At 30.3% G+C, this 23,019-nt stretch overlaps 1 protein-coding gene across 1 annotated transcript in view; it reads left to right on the top strand.

Moving 5' to 3' along the window:
• The first annotated feature begins 1,091 nt into the window (after positions 1–1,091).
• LOC136974615 (nose resistant to fluoxetine protein 6-like) overlaps positions 1,092–23,019 on the top strand; it is a 31,926-nt gene continuing 9,998 nt past the window's right edge. Inside the window, exons 1-12 of the mRNA XM_067269543.1 lie at positions 1,092–1,493; positions 5,590–5,822; positions 5,894–6,008; positions 6,877–6,964; positions 7,152–7,246; positions 7,330–7,500; positions 8,754–8,847; positions 11,614–11,703; positions 11,777–11,942; positions 13,821–13,900; positions 17,095–17,217; positions 22,235–22,355. Of these exons, the coding sequence (XP_067125644.1) occupies positions 1,253–1,493; positions 5,590–5,822; positions 5,894–6,008; positions 6,877–6,964; positions 7,152–7,246; positions 7,330–7,500; positions 8,754–8,847; positions 11,614–11,703; positions 11,777–11,942; positions 13,821–13,900; positions 17,095–17,217; positions 22,235–22,355 (1,617 nt within the window). The 5' untranslated portion in view covers positions 1,092–1,252. The remainder of the gene's footprint in view (positions 1,494–5,589; positions 5,823–5,893; positions 6,009–6,876; positions 6,965–7,151; positions 7,247–7,329; positions 7,501–8,753; positions 8,848–11,613; positions 11,704–11,776; positions 11,943–13,820; positions 13,901–17,094; positions 17,218–22,234; positions 22,356–23,019) is intronic.

Genomic DNA, 23,019 nt, shown 5'->3' with positions numbered 1-23,019 from the left:
TAGTTGCGCCCTTTGGTGACGTATCACTCGCGATATCTACAAAATCGAGACTTTTAAAGTTTATTTTATTCTATTTAAATAAATGGATAGAAGATAAATGCAAATATTTTAAAATATTTCTTTAATTCCTTATATTGTTAGTACGAAAAAACTTTTAAAAGTCAGTTGTAAAGACAAAAGGCGTGTTTTCTCGTAACTAATCGAATACTAGTTGTTCGGCTGTAGTCGAATATTTCGGAATTTAATTTGATTATTCTTAGAAAATGTCATTGACGACGACTTCGTTACTTTTTTACCTAACTCGTAAGATGCTAAACGAATCGATCACTCGTTTCTGTTAAGATAAGAAAACAGGAAGACGGAAAACGCCATGACAGAAATCGTTTGGGTTAAACAAAAAGCGATAGACACTCGAGAACACGCCTTAAATTGTTCCTATTCCAGTGTTCTATTACTTACAAATTAATTATTGCGTTTTTCCCGCTCTTTCAATTACTTTGTAAAAGAAAAACACACTTTTAAAAAGATGGCTGACGAATTTACACGTTAAAACTACGTAGAAAAGACTAAAATGTCTCGATTTTCGCCACGTCGATTTTTCTTCGTGATTCGACGTGGCGAAAATCGAGACATTTTAGTCTTTTCTACGTAGTTTTATAAACATACTTTAAACATAGTTTACGATTCGTATTCACAAATTACGGTTATTTCGTATCATCCGGCTTATATTATAGGTTTTAATTCACGCTCCAATTCATTCTTACTTTTTAAATTTGTTTATAGTTCCCGTATTAAACCTTGACATTCGATATAAAATAAAATTTATAAATAGATTTTTCGTATAAAATAATGTAGATTTTATCGATTACTTACTCTGTAAAACGAATTTTAAAAATACTGGCTTAAATTCGACAGGTATCGCTGACATAAACTGCACTTTTGCACTTTTGTTTACTGATTTTTTTGCAAAAAATATTTTATTGCGGATTTGTGCAAGTTTCAATTATTAAATATTGGTTCTATCCACAAGTTCGATAATTTCTCTTTAATTATAACGTCTTTATTTCGACTAGATTCTTTTTCTAAACATCATTGACAAGTTTGCTGCAGAAAGAGCGGGCGAGAACGGCACGAAAAACGCCAGTGGCGGAAGCAAGCTTGACCCATTTACGACTAGGTGCAGTCTGTTCGCCGCGGGAACCGGCAGAAGGAATTAGCCACGGCCATTTCTGTTATCGGTTTTTTGAGTTACATGGCATTCCGAAGCGCGATCTTAATACTTTTGCTGTGGACGTGCGACACGTATCGAGCGGAAGATATCGATAAACAATGGACGCGCCTAGAGCACAATTTTCGACGTTTGATAAACGGTGGTTATCGTCGTCTAGAACCCTTTCTAGCTACTATCTTCTCGCAAGCTTCGAAAAACTGTTCCAGAGATTTAAATCGTCTATCGAATGGTATCACAAACATGGAGCCGTGGGCATTTACTAGTGAGTATAGTTGTATTTTTTGCTTTCTCGAAAGTCTCTATCTTATAAAATCTATAAATATACACGCTATAAAACCTAGAAAGTAATCGTTACTACTGTAAAAACAATATACCCTCAAACATTATTTTAGATATAGGATAAATCATTTCTCTTCGCGTATTCGGAGGGTACAAAGACGTATTATTTATTTACAAATGTAGAGATTCGATCATCCAAAAAAGTATTGATGAAATTTTTAAACGAGACTATCGTCCGTTAAGATCTTATTAATACGTTCTGAGCATTCTTGCCATTTGTAAACATTCCATTAGTGGCTACAACATCGGTGATTCATAATTTTGCTTTCAGCTCGTCCCTCCTGTTAAAAAAATTGACTATAAAACGTCTTTAATGTTTAAAGACATTTTATGTAAAATATAGTACGTAATCAACTAATTTCGACTTTTTAGAAAAACGCAATTACTAAAATTGTTCAGAAGTAATGTTTATTTTTATTTTGATAAGACATCGGTCGTTCCTGCTTATTTAAACCACGAATAACTGATGTGGAAACACCGTAAACACACGCCCATTATTTGAATAAAGTCTCGTATGAAATTTTTATAAAATAGAAATCACGCATTACACAGAATTTTTACTAATATTATTATATGGAATTTTTTTTTACTAAACTAATTTATTTTTAACAAAACACGAAGACAAAACAATAACATATTAGTTATATCGTTGAAAATACTGTATTCATTACGATATCTAGGTGTGGATTTTCAGATCTCGCATAGTATGTATTAAGGGCAGTAGTATAGGTAGTTCGAAAGTAAGTTAACCGTGTTTCGTTGTGTCTAAAATAAACATATAAATACGAATCGCTAACTTGTGTATTAAATATGAAAGACCTCATTTCCACCTCAATTTAGGCTCTGCAATGGTTAACCGAATGGATTGCCGTGTGTATTATTTATCGAAGAAAATGTTACGTTTGAATCGATAATTTTAAAATAAATTTAAAATTTTTCAGTTTAATTCGGGGTTTCAATCGATTAACGTTCGTGTATCTTGCAATCGATTTAATTGTCTGTAGAATAATGTACGATATTTAATATATAGACAAGTATCGGTGACACTTAGGTTCAATAGATAACTTTTATATATTCGTCTACAGTGCAAATTGATTACGATTGAAGTTATGCGAGACTAAAACAATTCATTATAACAATAGACAATGCGGAGCTGCATCGTCTTATAATTTTTCCGTAAAAGCGTCATGGATTTCTGACCTCACTTCCTTAACTTTCTTTTCTTAAATGTTAATTGTCCTTCCAGCTCCGTATTGCGCTCGATGAACTTACATTCAGCGAGCGCAATACGAAGAAAAGATTCGACCGAATTCAAATTTTAGATAGCAGCCAATAGGATTAAATTACGCGCTTCAAAATAAATGAAAGATACTTTAAATTGAATAACCGAATCTAATATCAAGTAAGCAGCTAGGTTTACCGTATGATGATAAAAATTTGAAAATTATTAAGCTCATCTTCGCAAAAAATCATAAAAGTCTACTTTTACTTGGATCCATAATATTTTCGAGAATATTCGTTTAAAATTGTCTTTCATTCTTCCGAAAAAAGAACGAAAAACAATAGAAATAAAAAGGTGTTATAATTGGTTTTTTGTGTCAGTTGTCTCATTCTCATTCATTATGTTTAATAAACATAAAACAACAGAACTAAAATGAGTAATAAAGTATCATTATCCAAAATACCGAGATCTCTTCGGCAGTATGAGCGTTATTAATTATCCAAGAGAAATCGAATCAAGAAATTTTTAATAAGTTACTGAATTTTGACGTAGAACATTTAATTATAATTATATTTTTTCTCGCTTTAGACTTTATACAGTTATTTGTAATGTACTGTACAGTACAGTACAATCTAACACAAAATTTTCTTAACCACGTTTCGTGTGTTTTGGGTACACACGCCAATACGAATCATTACCTGAATTCGAAACAACGAATTTTTCTTTTACAAAATTGATAAAAACATAAAAATATATAATAGAAACATATTGATTTTTACCAGTGGCCACTCGGAAACTCGGAAAATGGAGGGATTAAAAAAGCTATTTAGACGAATATTTAAAAAATCAAGATTTTAAATTAGCATAAATAATAAAACAACAAATATGTCTATTTTTGTATGTCTTTTTATTATTTGTTTATACAGATTTCCGATATTAATCAGCAAGGTTACGACAGACTCAAAATATGTAATAAAAATGGACACTATTATCGATAATTTAATAAAATAAAACAATACCAAATAAACAATAAAATAACGAACACGCCAAAATTTTTAAGAAGCGTCTGAAATTTAAATAAACGCAATGAAATGAGTAAAAACAAATGACTTAACATACAGGATCATTTGTAAATCACGAAATAAAATGAAAAAAATAAACGTAATAATTATAAATTAATGAAACAGTAAAAAGATAAACCTAAAAGATTTCAAAAACCTGTAGTACTCGTGTACTGACGCATAGACTCCCGCACACAGTTAAGAATAGTTCGAGAACGGGCCCGACCGAGCTGGTCCACAACACGTAGTCGCCTACAATAGTAACTGCCAGCAATGATATGCATTTCTACGCCCAATATCTCCTGGCGTTATTTACACGGGAACCGGCCCAAGTACGATAGAACATCATAATAAATATTCATTTTTTGTGGAAAATTATTTTTGTAACAAACAGATTATGAAAATAATGAATGATTCGTTAATCGAGCCGCTTTTTGTCGGTGAGTAATTTGATTTGTTTGATAAAATTATTGGTGGAGCCAGGCTCCTAATGACCGGCCGCCGCTGATCTTTACAATAGAAATTTAGTTTCTGCGATAGAAAACTTCTTTTTGGGGACCTTATACTCGCAGGCCTATATTTAATTATTTTAACTCGGACCGATATAGCCTATAAGTACATATAAAGTAATTTGTAATTGGGCTGCAATTTGAAAAAACTGTAGACCTATTAATTTCCTGTCTTCTGTCCGTCCTTTTGTCTGTCTTTTGTCTCGAGATCAGGGTTAGATAGATGAGAGACGAGACCAGAAATAGAAACTTTAGAGGCAGAAGGACCCCGATTAACTGTATAAATACTCGCCGATGCACACCGTAGGTCACGTTATTTCAATTCAAAAATTGTTCCCCGAAAGGAAGTAGATAGATGACCGGAACGACTTCGTTGCTAACGGAAAAGTATAATGTACAGGGGCAAGACACAACTAATTTCAGGAAGAGAGAATATATCCTAAATTAAATAAATTGAAAATATGATTAAAAATTGCAGCCCGGCATTGTGACCGTGCCACAAAAAATAATCGTTAAATTAATACCGTTACTTTTCCAAAAGTAACGATAGCATCTTTTAGAAGAAAACATACTACTGTGTATTTCGTACTTTAAATTAAAATTTTGCATTCAATTTATAACCGTAATTCGACGTCGAGAGTAAACTAATTAATTTACTTCAAATACTTGGAAATAAATTGGTTTACTCAGGAAATTTTGTATTATTATAAAAATTAGAAAAATTTAATAAAATCTGAAAATTAGTTTTGGACAAGTAAGCTACAAACTACTTTTAAGTTTTATTTCTAATTCTGATGTGCGTGAATTTACAGGTATTAACTCATACGTAGCTGCGCGTCGATTCTAAGTAAATAAGTAGGTTTCACTTCTATAAATAAAAAAAACTACAGGAAAGAATAATGACCGAATCACACTTCACACGAAAACACTTTAATCGTTTCAAAAAATAGTTTTAATACAGATTCTGGACCGAAAATACAGAATGGCCCAAAAACCATTTTACCGTGGAACACTAAATTGCTTTCGTATCGAAATATTTTATTAATTGCTGACTTTATCAATTTTGCACAAACAGTGTCCTAAACTGTTTACCATTCGTATTCCTAAGTATTCCTGGAACAGATAAAACAATAGTTAAATAACTTTTGGGTGTATTTTGTAATTATTCGTTAAATTATAGCCTACTAAACATTTTGTATAATAATATTTTATTATTATTTATTTCAGTGCTAGATGCATCGGCTAAACCCACAGACGGAATGATCAGTGGCTCGTTAACTTCGCTCGGTTCTTACGACCAGTGCATCGATAGCCAGATTCCTTCCTCCGATTCTTTGCACCCAAATTTCGGTGGACAATACTGCACAATAAAAATCAAACCTCCACTTCCACCTCGGCCTAAAAAGTATCGTTTAGACAAACCTCTAGAAAACTTTTCTAACGTGTCGTCAAATAATAGCGTAGGAATTTGTTATTTCTGAAAAATACCGTGTATTTTTTCATAGTCCACAGTTTTGTATTGTTTATTTAGATTTTGGCATCGGCCAGCCGAATGGCTCAAGTCTTCTACTACGTTTCGTTCAGATACGGCATCTGCTTACCATCGACGTGCAACGGCAAAGATGTAGAGAGCTTCGCCAGAAAAGGTATTTAGAAATATATTTAGAAATATAAAGGGTGATTCAAAAGCCACAGAAATTTTTAAAAACTTTTAACTCACAGACTATTTACAGTAAGACGATGCGGTTTTCACAGAAATGCTTAGAAAAAAGTGGAATTTTTTTGTGTAATAAAAATTTTAGTACCAAAATAGTTATATTTCTTGCCATAGATGGCGTTTGATAAGAATACGTAATTTGTTGACGACTACGAATACAATACTGTATAGTGCTTTCGACGATCACTTGGCTTTTCTTCTCCCCGTTATTTGGTTGAGACAAGCATTAAAGTTAAAAAGTTTTTAAAACCAACGTTCTTAACATTAGTTGTAAAGTGCCATTGCCCGAAACATTGGCTGTAAAGTGTCATCGTCTTAATATTTAGTTGACCGAAGAGGGGCATATTAGGCCCGAAACGAGCTAAATACGCAATTCTTGTCTCGACAGGGAGAAGAAAAGCCAAGCGATGGTCGAAAGCACTATATTGCGTTCGTAGTCAACAGGAATCGAGCGCGACACGGTTTCGAGTCATTAATTAAATACATAATTTGTGAAATTGTTACTAGAGCTTACACTACGAACATTTTAAATTTTTTATTCTTATTTTAACAAATTTACAAATGCTACAAGCGCCATCTATGGCAAGAAATATTTTTGTACTAAAATTTTTAATACGTCTAAAAAAATCCCGCCTTTTTAAAGCATTTCCGTGAAATCGGCATCGTCTTACTGTAAATAGTTCGCGAGTTATAAATTTTTAAAAATTTCTGTGAATTTTGAATTACCCCGTATTTCTAATCAGATACGTTATGAAATTTTGTAAAACCAAATTGCTAATCAATTTAATATTTTATAGCGGGAGAAATATTTCGGCTGAATATCACAATACCTCAATGCGAAACAAAACAACATTTCACAATGCAAACGTTCCAAATATTGCCAGCGTAAGTTCAGAGTACGGGAAATAATTTTTGCCACGAATTTATCTAGAATATTTTTCTGCTCGCAGATATATATAGCTAGACTTAAATAGATAAATTAAATAATATGCGAAAATGTATCAATCAATGTATGTATTTGAATAATAACATACAAATGAAATAATAAACGTTTATTTTATAATTTTTACAGAGTTTTCATCGGATTACTTTTATCGATGAATATAATAGGTACTTCTACATACTTGTGTAAAATGCGGGCGCGACGTGACAATTACGACGATAATGGTAAGTTAAGTATCGCGCGAAAGTAATAAAATAAAGATTTAATTAATTATATACGACTGAAAAAGCTCCTCGAAATGTTTTAGTTAAAGCGAATGAATTTCTACAAAATTTCAATATTTTTCGAAATGGCAAGAAGATTTTGGATACGACTCGTTCTTCGGGTTCGCTCGATATTTTGCACGGAATGAAATTTTTAACTATTACTTGGATAATTCTAGGACATACTTACAGTAATACTAATTTCGAACTTGTGCGTAAGTAATATGTTTATTTTTACAATAATTAAAATTGACTAGTGGAAATAAGTAATAGTAAGAGTGATAACTAATAGATACGTAAATATACATTTTTCTACTTTATGAAGAACATTCGAATGCTCTTCCAGGCAGATTAGTCATTTTAATTACACGAAAATTTAAATACAATATAAGATTTGATAATGATAATTTAATGACGAGTAATTATCGTAATTAACATTCCGTGACGTTTATCAATATAAAATGTTGGAGATAACGACATAAAATGTAACTTGTAATGTAATACTTGTCTTACACTTGTCAATGCTTGTAATGTAATGTAAAACTTGTCCGAAACAGAATTTTCCGGCGAATTTAGCGGCCAGAATTTTTCATTTTGACAGGTTCCATTTTATAAGGAGTCTTCTAGAGAAACACCGGAATTCCATTGTTACAGTTAACTATTTTAAAAACAATGAAAATACAGTCGTAACAAAGGAAAAAAAAGGTATCTACAACTCATCATCAAGAAGTAGACCATAATTTCCGCCACTTAGATCATTATGATTTAGAATTAAGCTGCCGTTGTGCCGAAAAATCCCACTTTATTCGTTCACACGTTATGTATTCGGTACCCAAAAATTTTTTATTTCCGCGTTGGAGAGATTTTCGGCTTACAATACAGTAGTATTTTACATACCAAAGCGTTCCGCTCCGAGATTTATTTTCGATTTACGCAGATTTTAGTTTATAGAAGGTTGGGTTTTAGACTAGTTTACTTATATATACGGGTATATATAGTTAGTTTATGTCACGAATTGAAATGAAGAAAAGAACTTTACAGTTCGCAACATAAGCTATATTAATTAATTAACTCGGATAATCAGAATTCGGAACAACATACGAAGGCCGATATATCGGAGAATATAATTCTAATAACAGATCCATTAATAGAATTAAAATAGATTTCTTAATTAACGCTTCGCCTTAATTAATAACAAATATCTATAAATGTTAAATCCCGTCGTTTAATATAAATTTTAAAAAATGTTTATACTTTTTAATAATAAAATTATGTCAAAGATAGTTCCCCAGCGAAATTTTCAAATTAAATTTAATTCGAATTTAATTTCACAAAACGATGTTAAATCTAACAATCGTATTTTACGTTTAAGAAAAACTGTCTGAAACACATTTAGTTTGTTGAGAAATATAGCCTTGGAAATTCATTTAATAATAATATCTTAAAGTTTAAAATCATCTTTTTACAGGTAGCGTATTATCATTACCGAAAATTCCAGATTCTTTTCCCTTTACCGTGATCATGAACGGAACTTTAAGCGTCGACTCTTTCTTTTTTATCAGGTAATTTTAAGTTCAAATGTTATTTTATACAATTTTATTACAATTTATTCAAATATCTGAATGTGTTAACGAGTATATCACGTATCTACCTTGATTTCTAACTATAGGTTTACAGCTGTTACGAGGTGATTCACCTTGGAACAGCCGTAAACCTATAGTTAGAAAATAAGGTAGAGTAATTGGTTTTCGCGTTATGAGTTTTGAAGGATTGATAAAACAGAAATAAAAATAATGGATAGTAAATAAAAGCTTTTATGGTAAAACACTGTAGACTAGGCATTATTATCTTTTAAAATATTGTATAGTTACGCTGCGCTATATTTTATAAGACGATGTGAATATGTTTTTTTTTTTTTTAATTATTTTAGGGGAAAAACAGTCTGGCATATTATGAAAATAAAACATAAACGTAGAAATATAAAAGGGAAAAGCATCTAGTATATGAATATTTATTTGTCGAAAGAAAAGAACAGCGATATATTATATTTTTAAATGACGAACGATTTAAATACAGTACTTTCTCGGGAACCACGACGTATTTCTTATTTATTTTTATATTGTTGAAACCGAACACTCGTTTCGCATCTGAATGTGTAAAGCAAGATTCTAGAAATTAATCTATTTATCCAATTAATAATATAATTTGCAGCATTTCGTTCTCGGTGACAATACGCATTTCAGACGCTTACTTCTTATCGTCATTTGTACGTCGATGCAGACAATTTAAAATATTGTAGGCCCGCATCTTTGTTTATAAAGCTTTTTCTTATATTTATCCGACTGATTCTTTTCGAGAAAAGTTGATTATGACGAAAAGAAAAAATTAATGAAACGTATACAGAAAAAGAAAGTACTGTTGCGATAAAGTGTGTAGGTAAGTACAAAAATTTTTAATTGTAGATCTATTACTGGGATATAAACGTCGTTTAAACTGCAAATTCCGAGAGGCGGGTGCCCAAAATGCGTAGTGTCGCAAACGACGGAGTGCTGCAAACTGTATTATTGTTAGACTAGCAGGTAGGCCCGGCGTTGCTCGAGCAAAAGTAACGATAGCGAAGATTAAGATTATTACGTTATAGTCACAAAAGGAAGAGAGTAATTTCATCAACGAACTAAGTATTTCTAAAGAAAGGTCGAATTTGAAAATCGAATGTTCTAATATTGCTCGATTTTCACGACGTGTTCTGATTATATCGTTCGATTTTCATCGAATGTTCTAAAGAAGGGTCGAGAAAAACCGAACTAATCTGTTTAAATTTGAAAATCGAATATGTTCTAACATATTTCTCTTTTTCTTTATTATTATTTTTTTTTCCAGAGCCCGTAAATCTTGCCCGTCGCTTTCTCTCGTTCTCCATTGTTACTTAACACTTCCATTGTTGACATCCATTATTACTTAACACTATCATCGTTACTTAACACTTTGGTACTTAAATTTGGTACCCTAACTATGTACCAAATTTCAACTTTCAACTCCTAACCGTTTGGGCTCTGCGCTGATTATTATTATTATTATTATTATTATCAACTCGTCTCGATTATATATGTAGATAAGTAAACGGGTTTTATTTGCCTCGGTTATTGAAGCGCGGAACAAGCGTTTGGTCGATATACTGTATAGCTTCGAAAACTTGTTTAGTAATTTAAATGATTTAAAGAATTTTTCAAAAATGATATTTTTTTTCAAAAACTTTACCTGTTTCTTCCGAGAAAATTTATTTATTTCAAATTTAAATAACGTATATTTTATTAAATTTAACGATATACTCTGGTTAAAATTTATTTCAAGAGTAACACGTTCTCTGTGTTTCGTTTGGTTTGTGACCGCTAATGACATTAAGTTAGGGTTGCCAGATATCCGTGTTTACCGGGATTGTCTCGGATTTTTTCCTAACGCCATCTACAGACGGATGTATATAAAAAGTATATTTACTTTTTCTCACTTTAAATCTGTTTCTATCACTGGCAGAGTAAAAATACACACGTACTGCGTGTCCTGGAATTGAAGTTTCAGTATCTTTCGGGAAGAATTCTTTGTCTCGGATTTTATCCCCAAGTACCGCGCAACTCCAATTAAGTCTATTTTAAAATTAACATCGAAATTACACAAATGTAATTCGACTAACAAGTAATACATATTTCGTAAGGAAAATTAACTTTTATAATTTGATTAATAATTTTGAAATTTAAGCCGCGGCTGTATATTACGAAAGCGTCATTAGTAACGAATCGGCCAAGAATCGCGAAATTCGGTTGAAGTCTACATCTCGATTTTTTCAGAATTTCAGCTAATTAATCGTTTCTAAAAATATTTTAAAATTTCAATAAAAGCTTTAATTTTATATCAAAAAACATTCATATTTGTTACATAATATATTTGCCCTTAAATCGATGGAGACAAAATTTTAATTCGTAAATTTTATGATTTGAATTTATTTCGTTTTTTTTCTAACAGATAAAAGCTTTCATTTATATTTGCTTTAATTTACCTCACGGATGTAAAATGTAACGTCTTATTTATATTATTTTATCTTTAAATCGAATTTAGCTACTTATAAATTACCTTAAAAAACTATATTTGATGACATACACACGCGCGTAAACATACCTATGTACTCAATCAAACATAACCTATTATAAATTATATTTGTGCGAGTAACTTGGGTCTTTACGTAAAAATGAAATGAAATATAATTATAAAAATATTTAGATCAATTTAAAATGTAATTTTATATTGTTAAGTATGTAAAATTATGTATTCTTTAGTGGTCTTCTTGTAACTTATACAGTGATGAAAAAATGCAAGGAATTGAAAACTATCAACATTCCTTTATTCGTATTCCATCGATATTGGAGGTAAGTTTTCATATTTAATAATATTCCATTTTTCTTTTATAAAATATTATAACACATATTACATTTTTTTCAGAATTGCACCCGTTTTGATTATAACGATATGTATATTATTTTTCGTGCCGTGGATGGGATCCGGTCCTTTGTGGCACGAATTAGTGGATAAAGAAATTACCGCTTGTCGACGCAATTGGTGGACCAATGTATTATTTATTAATAATTTCGTTTCTTTAGATGAATCGGTAAGAATTTGGATACTATACATTATTACTGAATGAGTTCGTTTCAGTTAAAATACTGTAATTTAAACTTTCTCAATGCCAGTATTTTAAATTTTCTACACGATACAATCAGAATGAACTTCTCGGATTTTTTTTTTCCATTATTTTCTAATTTTCAAGGAAAAATCGTCTTAAATACGTCATTTAAATTCGTCTTCTACACTATCGTAAATAGTTAGCCTATATAACTTACCATTTTCAATGTCGTGAAATTACTATATCTTTTTGACGTATTGGTGTCACATATACAGTGAATACTAGAAAGTCAGTGTCGAACTTATGTCTCTACTTCTAATATAAATAGAAATTTGAAAATTAAAAAGTATTAATGGATGTAAAAGTTGCATTGTCTCAGTTACTTTTATATTTAGACTTTGAGCTTTAAACATCGAAATGTTACTCTGTTCTGTTGCAATTGTTTTAGAGAATTTTTAATTCTGAATCTAATGATGAAATCAGATTTAAAATCGTACCAAAAGCCATATCGGCAAAAACTTTATCTACTAGCTTCAAACATTAGTCTTTGGAATAATTACTATTGCTCATAATTAAATAATGCCTTGGATATGCAATTCATTCATTTTGTTTAACGATAGATCGTATTAAAAAATATACAGGAGTTTTATTTTCCTAATTATGTAGAAAAAGCATACAGTAAAATGTTTCTCTACACTGTCTACAGCATCTTATTATTTTAAAGAAAATTTTCAGGAAACATTTTTTTTTGCGCTTTTAATACAATGATTGGGTGTATCAGGCAAAGTGTTTTTTTCAGTAAGACTTTTCTAAACAGTTCGTTCGATTTCAAAATTGATCGAAACGTTCGATTCGGCATTAAAAATTGTTTATAACAATGGGCACCGGTACAAGAAATTTTAAAGTCAAATGTCAAAATATCACAATAACTCGTAAAAGTTTAGTTCTTACGTCTATTAATTATCTGTGACTAGTATATTTGTTGTTTAAAGTAAGAATTTGGATAATAATAATATTGTATAGAAATATCTATCGGCAAGGAGAATTTATTTGTAATGTATACAGTGGTCTAAATTTTTCTTTCAAATAATGGACAAGTACATAAATAGAATTTGTAATCTTATTTTTAAAAACAATTGTACTGATTACATATTTGTAAAGTACTATGAAAAGTAGCACGCATAATTTTGCCCCGTCTATAATGCTCGATCTACATTAAATTCTGTTACTTTGTGCACATTCGACTTTTTTTTAATTGAAATTGTCTTTATCTAACAATTTTTCAATCGTAGAAGATTGTTTACCAGGTGCACAAACCCAGTTTTTATTCATTATTCGCTCTTTGCTGCGCTATCATTATCATTGGTCTAAACCAGGTCTAAACCAATGATAATAATTCTAATGACGCGTACATTATAGAGGGATAGATTTTCCCATTGTTTTAAAACAACGGCTTTCGTCCATCCATTCGGTGTCGTCAATGGTTATTGGTACTTTAAATTGACCAGCTTCCTCAGTATAGTTATATAGTTTATTTACGTGATTACACTCCAAAAAAGTACAAAATCTCTGTTACAGATGGGGTACTTTGCATTTCGCTGCTTAACAAATTATTATTACTCTTATTAAAACAATAATGGAGTGGAAGCGATGGAAGAACTTGTGTCTATCCGCATTGCCACACGATCGTAAACAATAAATAATACATTTAAGGCATAAGCGATTTAAGGAAGATACAAGTTTTCGTTTTTCATCAGAAAATGCAATTCGCGAGATGTTAAATTTTTTAACTCATAATATTTATTTAAAACTATTAATTGACAACTAATGAAAAAGTTAACTATTAACGTATTTTATTTTCAGTGTTTGGAGCATACTTGGTTTTTAGCCTGTGACTTTCAATTTTATATTTTGTCCATCCCTGTTTTGTTATTACTTCTACGGTGAGTCTAATCTATTCCTATCAAGGTATCTAAGTTTATCCGATGTAAAACTATTTTTAAATACAAGTAAATTATTTCAAAATTTATATTTTTCTTTTTAATTGCACGATTATTAACAATATTTGCGTTTGATTCTTTTTTGAAGGTTTGCATTATTTTTTGTTTTGAAATATTTTTAAATGTATTCAATTACTGAAAACATTTGAATAAATGTTTTGGCTCCATTTTCTGTACCTTCAATTCTATTCAATACTAATCTCGCCACATTAATGTGGCATTCGTAATAACTCGCGTGTTAATTTTCTCCATGTAATTGAATCTGTTATTTGTTTGATATTTTTCTCTAAAATTGTTTTGCTGCTCGTACCACTATTATTATTATTATCATCATCACAAATTTATCGAAATATAATGTCTAATAAATTTCTATAATCATTTTTATGATCAATATTTAATACAGTCGTTTCTTGATAAATGTGTTTTGCTTCGTACATTTTATGTGTATTTGTGAATAAGAATGGTAAACTGACAAGTGAGTTTACAACGTTTTTCTTTTACAAAGTGGATGGAAATATACTCAAAAACTACGCAATAATTAAAAGCACGTTACTGACTATAAATGTTCTCTTTTAATGCATTCTAAGAAATTCTTCTAAGAGTCTGTTATACTTATCATCTTATAATATATAAATATACATAATAGCAATGTATTTGAATACACGCTAAGGATAAATAGCCAAATATTAGCACAAAAATTATATTGAGAACATCGGTATATGTGGCATATGAAATTAAAGACGTTCACATCACAGTTCAAGTAATAATCGAAAGTTAGTTTGTCTTAGTAGCGTTAGAAACGTTTATTGGCACGAGTGCAAGATGATATGTTCCCAACTGTGGGACATAAGGAATGGAAGTGGGGAAAAGGGATGCTGTAGATTTTTCAATCATTAGAATTATTATAATCGGGAGGACGAACAAAGCATAGATCATTTCCGTGTCGAACGCATAAAACGTGAACCTAAATTTACACCGTAAACATTTAATCTAATTTTCTCCTTCTCCGTACAGTTTCCTGCATTCTACACAAACGTTATTCAAATCCACTACATCCATTTGTCTTCGTTTGCCGGTGGATTGGATCCGGGTGAACTCTTTTGGGATATTTTTGATAAGGAGTTTCTCTTGCCATTTTATTCTTTTGGTAGAGGTTTGTTTTCCGCTTATATAGCGAAGCTTGTTTGGCACCTCGGGACTGGCAAGATTCTCGATGTTGCTATGGAAAGAGGATTGAGATGCGAAAAACCGGTTTCTTCCGTCGAAACTGAACTGTGACTCGCTGTCTGTATCGATGATCGCGCATCTTGTTCCATAGCTTACAACGTAGGCATACTATCCTCGGGACAAACTTGATTTTCATTGATCTTTATTGGACGTTTTAATACATAATAATAACAAAAGTTCTTGCCACAATCCCACTAATAACTTTGTAAAGTCAGTGTCCGTTCGTCCATTTTCCCATATTGATTAAATTGTTTGAACGTTTAAATACATACTAGTGATGAATAAATATTAAATAATACTGGATCTATACGTAATTAAACATTTTACAAAAATTAATGGTCAGTTACTATTATCTAATCTATTAATTCTTAAAATATATTGAAGTATATGTATTATATTACGTGTGATTAAAATTTTGTACCGCGTTTTAATTTCTAAAAGCAAAATACAGTACCAAGAAATCACTCACTTTTTTCTGACGAAAATTATTTCAAAAGCAAAGTAAAACTGTTATACGTATTTAGATGTGTTTTTAAACAAGAAAACTTGTTTATAAATTATTGCTTCTAAAATTACGATTGTCAGCAACCACCGATCTTAAACCGCCATGTTGGTTTAAACGATTCCGCTAAACGTCTCACCCCGATTACGGGTAAGATGCCTACTGGAGTCATTTACTAAACAACTGTCCAAACATTTAATAAAACCGGAAACATGATTTTTAAAATAAATTCATAAATTTATTAATACATTCGTCACGCTCGTAATCCGAAAAGGTCGAGCAGCAGGCAAAAGGAGACTACGATGTTGCAAATTATGCATTCGACAACTTTCTCCACACCTTCCCGTCCAGACACACCGGGGCCTATTCTAGCACACTTCCTCGCATTCTCTTTTTGACTCAACACCTTATTTTCTTTCAGATACTCATTCACTTAAAATGTTTAGTAAAATTCAAATTTCTGTAATAGGAAAACTTAATTGGTATATTGATAGAAGTATATTACATATTATAAGTCAAGTAAGTTTGTCTATTAACTTGGTTTTGTAATCTCCACGAATCTTATGATTTCTACTCTGATATAAGAGTGGAAATGAATTTGAGATATGAAATTCCAAGAACTTAAGCCTAAATCCTGACATTACAAAACTATTCGTCATTGGTACAACTCAATGTCTGATATTCATTCTGTGACTTATTAAAAGTATTATAAACTAGGTTATATACTACATAAATTCTATTACAATTAAGACTGAATAAAATTTAGTTCGGCTATAAAAATTATTGTAACCTTTTGTTTGGTCAACTGAATTGCATTTTAGATAACTAAGTCAATATTCTTTTAATAAAATATGATATATAAATATTATTTCTTGTGATTTTTCTTGTTCTATTTACAAAAATTGCTTTTTGCTATTTGTCAGTTATCACGGGGCGGTTGGTTAAAGGAGAAGAGTGCCAGAGGAGGTTGATTTTTCCGAAATTTTACACAGAGAAAAACACATACAGTATACCAATTTTTAATTTGCCATCACCGACATCGAACAAAAAATAATCAAACAAATCACGTTTCTCTGTCCGAATTTTCCTCACTCTTTTGCTGGAATTTAGGAGAGCAGTTGCTTCTTTCCCCGACTTATACGCTCAAATATGTTATATATTCCTGACGATAGGGTTTCTGTCAATGATAATTGTAATGATAAATGTAAATGATTCGTTGACTAATGTTCTATAACAGAAATTGTACGGACCTTACCTTATCTACGTGGTTATCCGGCTGTTTTATCTAATTATTAGACTGATTATTTATTAATAAAATCAATAAAGTTTAAACATATTTTAGCATATTATGAAGAACATCTTAAATTTTCTAGTGAAAGTTTAATTAAACATACTTTTATTTTTTCAGATGGCCGATTATCGGAATGATAGTTAATCTGATTTTAATAATTTTATCGATGGTAATCACGGGATATATTACTTATGTAAGAAATTTTACCCCAACTATTCTGATAATCTATTCTGATTCCGAGTAAGTTTAATAATGACTTCTTATATTTATAAGCATTATATTTATATTATACTAAGTATTAGCACCGTAAATACCGTGTGAAAATTATGCATATAATTAGCATATTTATAATGTATTTAAAAATTTTGTCTTTATTATAAGTATTAATACTTATTTGATCATTTTGTTGGTTCATACTTGCGCTAAGTACTACAGTAAAACTACACTTTCGTGTTTATAAAGTAATAATACTTATTGTAAATATTAGTACTTTATACAGTAGCTTTGTGCTGTATGCGTAAGTAGGTTACACACAGCGCGAAGAATACCAACCGATCGAAGTTATTTTTTAAATAGCTAATATTTACTTTTAAAATATTTATTTTGCTATTTAATGTAATATAGGTTAAATGAGAAATAGAGAGAACATTTTATTTATTTATTTATTTAATTCACACGAATTTAACACCTTTGCAGCATGTTACTTTGTTCTTTTACTGAAAGCAATTAAAAGTGTGTTATAGAGAAAGAGTTTATTTAAAAATAGCATAATTAATTATAATATACTATCAAATCATATAAGATTCGAGTAACTTTCATTTTATTAATGATTCAAATATAATGTAAATGTAATTTATCTTTCTTTTTTAAATCAGAAATAGTCATCGCTATACTAAAAAATATGCTATTATAAACGTAACGTGTATTCTTTAATATTTGACATGCCCAAATATTCTCTTTTTGTTACTGTCAGCCTGACTTTATTTCTTCATTTTTTCAACTAACGCCGGATGCCATTCGGAGAGCATTTTAATAAATCGCCATTTCATTTCTTTTCTAAATCGTTTTTATTTTACTCAGTCTACGCTTTGTTTCACTTATTATATTATTTTGCGATTTCTCTCTACTCTCTCGAATTTTGTCATTTTTTACTCCTCACCGAGACATTCATCCCAAAATGACAGTTCTACAGAATGCTTTTTAAAAGGTCTGGCAAACTTTAAAAATGAAAAATTTCCGTACAAACATAGGTTCTAAAATGCTCCTTTTTCGGGTTACGGCAGTTTGAAAAGTTCTCTGCACAGTCGCGCTTCCGTGTATGGCCGTTAGCTCGGCCATACATAAAACGAATGTCGAGTTAGAGCGACGGTTCGTCATATTAAAGATATCGTGACACTTAAAATATCACTGGGAACCATAAGATGTCAAAACCGCAGTTCGCTATTAGTTTTTATTACTTTATATTGGAAGTTTTTATTTTTATGACAAATACAACGCGCATTTAACCAGAAGAACAAAATATCTCGTTTCGCTGGTTATAGATATAATAAGTCTCATCTTTATTTCTATCGCTACTAAATAAATGAAAAAAATGCCACCACCTTACCTCGAGAATACCTAGTTATTTTTATGTGGTTATCGTTATCTAACTCTTTTACCTAGAAAAACAACTATTACCATTATTATTATATTTTATACATTTTCAATCATTAATAATATGTTTCTGTTTGAAATGTTTCCAAAGTTTCAAAATTACGAAATTAATGCAGACTATATTTACAATTATGAACTATTTTATGCCTTCCTAATGTTGTTATTACGATAGGTGAATAATTTATTTTTATTGCTTCGTATTTTATAAATAGTACTTGTTTTTGAACAATGTTAATTTTTATAGAAGAACGTGTTTTAAGATTTTCCCGATAGAGAATAGAATTTATTTAAATTTTTTAAATAAAAAATACGTTTTTTTGGTTCTAAAAATGAAATAACATTTTTTAAAAATTTCATTTTATTTCTTATTTCTTATTATTTTTTTACAATAGAAAATTTGTTTAACGCTTTTAATGTTCTTGCGATATATTCAACACTTTTATTAGTAGTCAAAAGTTAGTTATAAATATAGTTAATTGTGAATCTCTGCAATTGTCTTTAGGATGTTTAACTGACTCCTGAGGTACTCTATATATTTCTGTATTGATTACATCTCCCCGAAAAAAGAAATACAGTATATAATCAATATAAAAATTAATCCTCGACGTAAGTGTTTAATGTTGAATGAATTATAATTTTAAATAAAACACTTTACTAGTTATCAAATAAGTTATTTAATGAAAGCAGTTCTATATAAAAGTCACTTCTTATCCAGTTCAGATTTTACGGTAGAGTGTACGACACGAAAATGATAACGAATTACTCTAATAAGAAACATAAAAGAGTTTGAAAAAATAATTAAAAAAATATAACTTACTAAATAAAAATAAAGTAAACTGAATATTACATAAAACGTTGTTAATAATAAATGAGAGAAAGTTTTGTGTCGCTCGTTTAGGGCAAACGCTATATTGGAAGCCATTTATATTATTAACGATAACTGGGAAAGATACGAGGAAGATGGATAACAGGAAATAACATAAGCGAATATCAGATACCGAGTCATTCGCTTTTTTATAAAACGAGTTTGCTATTGCTATTATCGTGCTGTAATCGAGACAACGAGTTACCAAAATAACTAACTTTTTATGAAACTGCAATAAACATTTTTTGACAGCAAGACAATAAAAAAAATACTGGGATGAGATCTGATACTAAAACAAGTTGATCGACTAGAATACTTAAGATGTAAATAAATCTACAAAGAGGGTAAAATATTAAGAATTATAATTCTATTTTTGTATCAGTTTACCCCGTTAGTCGCAATAATTGTTCAAATTGGCATTAAAATTTATATATATAATTATTTATTCCTGCATTGTTATTATTGAGTTGCAATTTGAAAAAATTGTAGACCAATAAATTCCCACTGTCGTCTGTCTGTCTTTCCTTAATCTCAAGAATGAAGTTAGACAGATGAAAGACGAGGCCGGAAATGGAAACCATAAATGCAGGGGGTACCTATTAACTATATATGAACTTTCGATCCAAACCGGAAGTCATGTTATTTCCATTAAAAAATTTTCCCCCGAAAGGTGTTATAGATGACCGGCACGATTCTACTGTTAAAGGAAAAGTACGATGTGCGGGAGCAACTCGCTACTAATTTGAGGTGGAGAACATATACTTTAAATTAAAAATATGATTGCAGCCCGGCATTGTCACAATGTCACAATAAATAATTACTCGTTGTTTCTTGTTTTTACTTGGCAGAAAATATTTTCCTAAAGATATATTTAATTTAGTTACGATTTTATAAATATTTATTTTAAATGTTTAATTTGATCTAGAATATATATATTTTAATTATTTTAATTATATAATGTTTATTTATACACATCCAAGTGTAGATTTTACTCCTTATTGAATAGAATATAAGTATAATTTGTATAAGCCACAATACTAGAAAGAAAATTACTAAATTTACTAAATTCTCCATCAGGAGAGACAGAAATTTAGTGCGCATATTTGTCTCTTTTACATCGCGGGAACACATAATCACGCAGTGGAATCTTATTCGCTTACAGGCTCTCCACGTAGTGCAAAAAAGACAAATTCGAAACTAATTTTTTTGTTTTTCCCATTATTACTATTTAATAATAGTATATTATGCAATTAATTTATAATATAGGCGATTATGACACGAACGGAAGTTTGGCGCACGAGCGGAGCGTGGGCCAGTTTCCATAAATGCCATAATCGCTAATCATAAACGAATCGTCATACGGTATTTTGTGGTTAGATTACACCTATAATACTATATACTTACGGAAATCAAAATTATGGATAAACGCAGTGCTTGTGTCAACAGCGCAATAAAGTCACACCATACAATTCTTACGATACGGCACCATCGATACGTATCGTTGTCGTGCCATGGCACCGATGCCACAAACACCGTGTTTACGCATGATTTTTATTTACATAAGTATAGTGTTATAGGTGTAGTCGAGCACAAAATATTTTAAAATGTTATATGTACAGTATTAAACAGCGGATCTCAGAAAGGTCGTTCCGAGCCGATAAACTTATCTCCGGTCTTAATAAATATAGAAATTTAAAACTGAGAGTATCGATAGACGTAAAGATTGCGCTTTGATATTTTGAACTTTGATCTTTAAAAGTCAAAAGTAGCGTATCAAATGATAACTCGTATCTTGTAATACATTTTTTTAAAAGATTTTTAATGTCGAATGCAATGCGTAATCAGATTAGAAATCGAAAGAATCATTCACAAATCACACGAGAGATTAACTGCTAGGTTCTATTAAAAGTGCCAACAACGAAATGCTTTTCTGACCGAAATTTTTAAAAAATGTTAAGACAATGCGGTAAAACACTGGGAACCGTGTTTACAATGAAATTTTCTACGAAGTTAAGGGATGGAAAAATAAATAAAGTGGGCTGCATTAAAATCATTTATCGGGATTAAATCTAAACACTATTGAAGGAGCTATTTAATTTAATACCTGTCTATTTTTTAATACGAATTATGTTTAGCAATAATTCGTATCGATGGTATTATTTAATTACGAGTAATAATGTTTGTTTAGTAAGTTAATTTTTCTGAAGTTAATAGATAAAGACTTTTCGGCTCTAGCTTTTGAATGGTTGGCTCGATTTCAAATCCGATTACACCGTTTTATTAAAATTCTTTATAGTACTATTTGAAATGTTAAAATTACAATTGTTTTTTCCCGTAAAGTTTAAAGGTCCAAATATCAAACTATTTTCAAATTTTTAGATGTACGAGCTATCAATGTATCTAAATTTGTATATCTACCTAGCGGGGATATAAGCCTGGCATAACTTTTTCAGAACACATTGCATAATTCTTATAAACCAACTATCGTAAGAAGGCGGAATAGACTAAAGTTATAAATGTTAGGTAAAATAATAATAATCATTTAATAAGAGCATAAGCATAAATCTAACATTAAATTTAAAGAAGCAAAAATGTCTTTTAGAATCGACTTTCGCATTTAATATAATAACAAATATTACTTTTCATATTAAATACATTTTTATATTTCGAAACATTTTACTGTCGAGCGAAACGGATTTATTTGACCGAAAATTCTGACATACGATGCGTTTATTTCAGATTCAGGAAGAACCTTAACCACCAATTATATTTTAAACCTTACGCTCATGCCGGGCCGTATTTTGTCGGCTTCGCTGTTGGATATTTCGTGGAAAAGTACAGCGCTTTGAAGACTACCAAGGTGATGAAAAATATTCCCCTTTTTGTTATTAAATTTTTTGAAATTTTAGTTTTAATTAAAATATGAAAACGGATAAATATAGACGTAATTTATGGAATAATCTAGTTTCGTTACTTTCGTTTATTCAATGGCGGAAACGAGTTTCTTCAAATAAATGTTTACACTGCATAAATGCAAAATAAGATCGCACGCTTTCGGTGATAGATACAAAGTCGATTGAAACATTAAATAATCATTATGGCGTATATATACGAATGGAATTATTATTCCAACGTTAAAATTAATAATGTTTTCTTTATATTTACTGCAGCGTTAGTGCAATTACTAATTTTGCAAATGTCTCCAGTTATCTTTCTGAATTTCCAATTTAAGTACTTGAAATTAGTCTTTTATCGAACGTCGTATTTATTCTATATTTAGAATGAAATCATTTTTGAATTTTAATCGAGTAAAACGACTTACCTATCGCAATAAGTTAATTTTCGTCTATAAATGGAATTATAAATTAGATTTTTATAAATATATTTCCATCGCATCTTTGCGTTTCTCTACGTTTGTCTACTGTAACGAGAAGAAATATTACGATAAGTATGTAATAAAGCTAACATTTATCTTCTTAAATCCTAAAAATAATCTTATAACTAATTATTTTTGCTATTTAAAC

This window comes from Centruroides vittatus, unplaced genomic scaffold, assembly GCF_030686945.1.
Source record: "Centruroides vittatus isolate TY-2023 unplaced genomic scaffold, ASM3068694v2 contig_351, whole genome shotgun sequence".
NCBI classification, from domain to species: domain Eukaryota; kingdom Metazoa; phylum Arthropoda; class Arachnida; order Scorpiones; family Buthidae; genus Centruroides; species Centruroides vittatus.
The sequence above is the reverse complement of the archived record's forward strand: the minus strand, read 5'-3'. Positions and strand labels throughout refer to the sequence as shown.